The sequence below is a fragment of the Varanus komodoensis genome, unplaced genomic scaffold (genome assembly GCF_004798865.1).
Source record: "Varanus komodoensis strain SLA01 unplaced genomic scaffold, ASM479886v1 scaffold143, whole genome shotgun sequence".
NCBI classification, from domain to species: domain Eukaryota; kingdom Metazoa; phylum Chordata; class Lepidosauria; order Squamata; family Varanidae; genus Varanus; species Varanus komodoensis.
The window spans coordinates 23,192-29,330 of NW_025335417.1; the positions used below are offsets into that span (position 1 = coordinate 23,192).

At 38.7% G+C, this 6,139-nt stretch overlaps 1 protein-coding gene across 1 annotated transcript in view; it reads right to left on the minus strand.

Moving 5' to 3' along the window:
- Positions 1–1,555, minus strand: part of LOC123020195 (ABC-type organic anion transporter ABCA8B-like) — a gene marked incomplete at its 3' end in the record, with an annotated part of 22,916 nt that extends 21,361 nt beyond the window's left edge. Inside the window, exon 1 of the mRNA XM_044423626.1 lies at positions 1,484–1,555. Coding sequence (XP_044279561.1) covers positions 1,484–1,555 — 72 coding nt within the window. The remainder of the gene's footprint in view (positions 1–1,483) is intronic.
- Between the last annotated feature and the right edge of the window lie 4,584 nt (positions 1,556–6,139).

Below are 6,139 nucleotides of genomic sequence, written 5' to 3' on the forward strand. Positions count from 1 at the left end.
TGAAAAGGGGCGGAATAGAGATAGAGGTGGTGCCAGAGTTTCATATCGTTATGCCATGTTCGTATAATTTCTTGATGAAAGGGCTTTGAATGGTTCTTTATGCTACAACAATTTGGGCATGTATAAATAAGAATTAATCATACTGTCTCCCTGTACTCCCTTCAATGGAATGCTGTCAGGGATCTTGTGCACTTGCCTACGCTTTACAGTTTAGGACATTTGGAAGACTTTGAAAGATTTTATTATATGTCATATTTGCAATCCTCCTTCCACAGGCGTAGCAGCTCTCTCTTTTTCACTGTCTCGAAATCTTAGCGTATTCTGATTTGCTGTGAGAATTTTATCTTGTTGTTTTTTTTTGGGGGGGGGGGTTGGCCAAAACTTTAACTTATTCATTTCAGGTTGCAATTGTAGGTTTTGGAACAAAAATAAAAATTTTGGCAGCATCTGAGCTCTTATATATGAGACTTGGGAGACTTGGAATGCCTTCTTCCGAGGGTATTTTATAGAGGAGGAAGCAACATTAAAAAAACTCAGAATGGTCGTTGCCTGGCGCCCTTAATCTTTCCTAATAAGTGCATGGCTGCTGGAGCAATTGCGTGCCAACAGAGAGGGCTCTGCGTCCCCATTTGTGGACGTGTGCCATAGGTTTGCCATCACTGCACTATAGTATAATGGTCTGTGGTTTAATAAGTCTATTTTTACACACACACACACACGCACACAAACATGCACAGAAACACACACACACACATGTATTTGTGAGTATCAATATGTGCAATACACTTGGAAAGGAGTTGTAAATAGCTGTTGTTATATGGAAAGTGTACATGCTGTAAGACGATTGCATGGATAGAATGCAACATCTGGAATATCTGGCCAGGGCGACTTCTTTTGTTTTCTTTTCTTTTATAACTTTTCTTTTATAACTTCTTTTATATCATTTATATTTTTTATTTATTTTATGTTATTTATTTTAATTTTATATTGTTATTTTTGTATTGTGTTGTATTTTATTGTGTTGTAAGCTGCCCTGAGGCTTCGGCAAGGGGTGGCATAGAAATGTTCTAATAATAATAATAAATAATAATAACATGGACGCTAAGAATCACAGTAAAAATATCAATCAAGCCCAAAATAAAAGCTTGCAGCAGCACAATTGTTAGCATATAGAAGCAGGCTTAACGACACAGAGGTTTTCCGGCAAATTGTCTAGTAACCATGCCTATATATGGTCACTGAGAGGGTTTGGCCAGACATCCCCCAGGCTGCACAGAGGAGGATTAGGACTGTGGTTTCATAGTGTGAGCAGGCCGGCTCCCTCCAGCTCCCAGTGCCATCACAGAGCTGCCAGTTCTCGTGGGTCATAAACAGACCCCTGATAAAAGCCAGGAGTTTGTGAGGCCAAGCTCAGACTGCAGCCATCCTTTGGAGGGTCCAGCCCTCTCAGCTGAGCTCACCTCAGCCATCCAGCTGAGCTCACCTGTGGATGTGTAAGCTTGGCAATTGTTGCCAAGTGCTGGTCTTGGGCCTGGAATGCAGCCCTCTCATCCATTGGGCTCACCTGTGGAAGAGACTGCTTGGCAATTGTTGCCAAGCACTGCTCCTGAGCAAATTCCAGGAAGGTGAACAATGATCAAAGCGTGGAAGTGGAGACGCACAGGAGGAGACACCACTGACGACAAGCTCTCCAAGAAATGCCATGGAGAATTCCGTCAGCCCCACTGGCCGGCTGGAAAGCGCCCACCGAAGAGGCAGCGGTGATGCAGAAAGCGGAAGCCCAGCCTTGCGGGGACGGTGTTGAACAGAATCCAAACTCTGTCCCGAGATCTGGCTGAAGTATGCAGATCCATTCCAACAGCCAGCACAGCTGAAGACTGCAAGCAAAAATAGAATATTATATTTTTGATACAATAAAATAAATACTGATTTATTTCTTATAAAACCATTTGCCTTCTTATTCATTAAAATAAAAATACTACAGTCCTTGAGAAAAAAATCTAATGTTTGGAAGTTACGTTCAAGTATACTTACAAACCCCCCAATTGTTCAAAGAATTAGAAGAGAAATTATGTTTTTTATGCCGCTAATGAGAAAGAGCCAATACAGCCTGCACAGTTTTGGGAGAATTGGCAAGCCTTCTTCCAAGGGTATTTTATAGACGAGGGAGCAAGATTAAAAAAAGAGAGAAACAGAGGTCCAGAATGACTGGGCATTGAAAGAAAGACTGACAGAAGGACTTAAGGAAATGGGTTGAAATAAAACCTTTATACAACTTAAGGGGACTGAATCAGAATTGGAAACATTAGACACATTAAACCAAACGCAACCATGAGGAACTTAAAGAGGAGCTGCTAGTAGGAGGAATTATACAAGACAGAATTCATAGAGACATATTAAAGAATTTGTGAGTGTATTACCAACAGTACCAATTTCCGAAGAACATAAACAACAGCTTAACTGTCCAGTAACAGTAGTGGAAAGCAGAACAGCTATTCTGAGACTAAGAAAGAGGAAAATTATTGTGCTCGGAATTAGAAAATTAGGGTGGAGGGTGTATCCATACACTTGTCAAAATTATACATCCCATTATTAGGTGGAGGAAACTACCAGAATCTTGGAGAATATCTAGAAGAATAGTGACACCAAAACAAGGGAAAGACCTTAGCCTTCCCTTAGCAAGCACACCAATTACATTACAAAGCCAGGATCAAATTCATTGTCTTCAAATTTGGCTCAAAGATTTATTTATTATTTATTTATTAAAACATTTTTACATTTTGATTGATCAGTTACCTAGTGGAGTATACTTACGCAGATCAGTACAGCTTGATGCCAGCCCGACAAGCGGCTGATGCGACCGGAAGAACGCTAAATATTAAATTTGGGGCAGCTGAGGAGAAACCGAAAATAGCAATGCTCTCATTGGATGTGCTTCAAGCTTTGGATCATGCGGAATGGCACTATTTGTTTTAAGTTAAGGGGAACGTGAATTTGGGCAAGGGATTTATTACACATCTAAAAGGCTATATGATGGAGAATTTGCAAAGGTACTGATTCATGAATGAGAATCTGAAATATTGGCATTTCACCAGGGGATGGGACAGGGAGACCCCTTGTCTCCTTTAATATTTGCTATGCTCAGGGAACCATTGGTTTCTAGCACAAGAAATAAGGATAATATTATAGGCGTGATAATTAGGAATACGCGGCACCAAATTAACCTTTATAAAAAGGATAGTTTTTTGCTTTGGAAGGATCTCAAAAAAAGCACAGGACATAGAATAGTTAGAACATTAAAATATTATTAAAATTAAAAAGGAGTTCATCAAAATATTTTCAATTAATTAAAACAATCGCTAGAAAATTTTAACAATTACATGGGATTAAACATTAATGGTCAAATATTTAAATTATTATGCACAAATATCACTATATCAGAGCAAAGTGAGATTAAGGCACTGTCTAGCTTAGACCGGTGCTCTTCCAGTTTTAAATGATTGGCAATTTGGCTAACAAAAAGTAAACATTGATTGACATATGGAAATTATATGTGTAGGTAGAGTGAAATAAGAGAGAAAGTTAGGAAGTGCAATACATCAAAATTTCATAACTAGGGAGAATTGTGGTGGTAAGAGCTCATATTCTGCCAAAAATTTTATTTTTTTCTAAAACCTACCATTGCAACCAGAAATAAATAAGTGAAAGTTGTGTCACAAAAAAAAAAGAAAAGAAAGAAAAAGAAAAAGAATGACTCAGCAAATCAGAATGATCTAAGAGTTCAAAACAATACAAAAAGGAGAGCTGCCACTGCCAAGGAAGGAGTATTGGCAATCCCACATGGAATAAAATCTTAGGAAGCCCTCCACATGTCCTGACCTGTAAAGCTTATACACGTGAACAAGATCCCCGACTGAATTCAAATGGAGGGAGTACAGGGAGACTGTACAATTAATTCTTATTATACATGCCCACATTGTTGGAGCATAAAGAAGAATTCAAAACCTTTTTATCAAGGAAGCTATACGAATATGGCATAAATATATGAAAACTCTGGCACCACCTATATCTCCATTCCGTCCCTTTTTGGAGCAGCCTAAATTGAAATTGCAAGAAGCATACGCACAATTCAGTGGCTGGAAAGAAATAGGCATCTCTGAATTTAGAGATGGACTTGTACATGGAAACCAATTTCAATTCGGCAATTAGAGGAAAAGACTAGTCAAAGAAAAAGTTATGGGTTGCAACTGACTCAAATCAGAGATTTGTCAAATCGAGTATATGTAACTTCAGGACCTATTAGAACATTGATAGCATTAGAAAATTATTGTATGGAAGAAGCAATTGTAAACAAAAACAAAAATGCTTTAATCTCAATTTTGTATAAATGTATTGTGAAAGATGAGTGCACTGGTCACAAAGGAACAACATCCGTATGGGAAAGAAATTTCAATATTTAAATACCAGCAAAAGTGTGAACAGGAATATGAAACTCTCAGTTATAGGAATCAGTATCAGCAAAATCTGAGGAAATGGTATGGAAGAGAATTCAAAGATGGCACTGATTCCCCACAAAAATTAATAAAATAAATAAGGAAATATAGTACATTTGTTGGCAAAATTGTGGGGTAAAAGGCTTGCTTGAACATATGTGGATTTCTTGCCCAAAAGTGGAATTATTCTGGAAAGAGGCAATTAAATGGCTAGAAAAGTTAATGCATCAGAAAAAGATTGGTAATGAAACACTCCTATTATTCTCCCTCTGTGTGGATGGGAACGAGAATTTAAATACGAAAGAGCAGGCGAGATCCTAATGGGAGCAGCGAGATTAGAAATTCGGCCTGATCGGAGAGATGTCAAGGGGTTCTCCTTTCCAAGATACTTAGGAAGGATATGGGGAATTGCACTAATGAAGAAATTGACTAGACATGTTGGAATCCTGAGAGGGGAAATGAAAATGGATAATTTCATTAAACTTTGGCACCCCTTACTGACCTTCAATATGGAATGAAATATTGAGATAAATATGCTGGATAACCCAGAAGCAGTGATGAAGGACCTTTTAGAGACCGAGTGCCCAAACTGCAACTCAGAACCCACCTATTTATCGCAAGGTGCCAACACTGCAGCATAACCTGAATTTGCTGACCACCAGCACAAGGGGGCAAGGTTCCAGTGCCCACCAGCTTTTGGTCGGCCCAGAAAAAGGCATCTGACTGTATTGCCTTCCTGAGTGTATTCCTACCTTTCCTTCCTTCTGCTCAAATCACAACAGGTTGTGCAGATTCAAACCGGCGACCTTCCGATCAAGCAGCCCGGCAGCTCAGCAGTTTAAACCACGGCACCACCTGCATCCCGCTAAAATCACAGTCCATGCAAATCCCTTGCAGCTCACCGACCACCCATGCGAAAACTCGGCGAGGCCCAGAATGACTGGACGTTGAAAAAAAGACAGACAGAAGGACTTAAGGAAATGGGCTGAAAGAAAACCTTTATACAACTTAAGGGGACCAAATCAGAATTGGAAACATTAGACACATTAAACCAAATGCAGCCATGAGGAACTTAAAGAGGAGCTGCTAGTAGGAGGAGTTATACAAAACAGAATTATTAGTAGGAGGAGTTATACAAAACAAATTACTCTAATAATTTGATATGAAGTTTTTTGCATGTGGGCACACGCACAGGATTCCATGAAGAAAATAAAGATGTGTATAAAGTGGCATCTATCAATTTATCAATTCTTGTTCCTGTACGTTTCTTACATTTCTTTCAGGCCACCAAAATAGCATCAGAGTAATTTGTGCTGCTGTACTGAAGTAGCTTGCTGAAGTAGACAAGTAGAAAATTCTGCATAATATCTTAAATGTGGTAACACATTCCTGCAGGGAATGCTCATTTCATCAATATAGATTTATACTGTTTTGGATTACGTCTTTTACTTATATCAGATGTAGGGATAAGTGAATCTGCTAAGCTTCTTTCCCTCAGGTTCTTAGTTTTTCACAGCTAAGTTCATTACATCTCTTTTCCACATTGGATTGCAGGATGGTTTTAATCTGTATATAAAAAATGCTTAACCATATTTTCACTAACCGTTTAAATATTGCACATTTTTGAAGTGCAATTTTTTTGCACA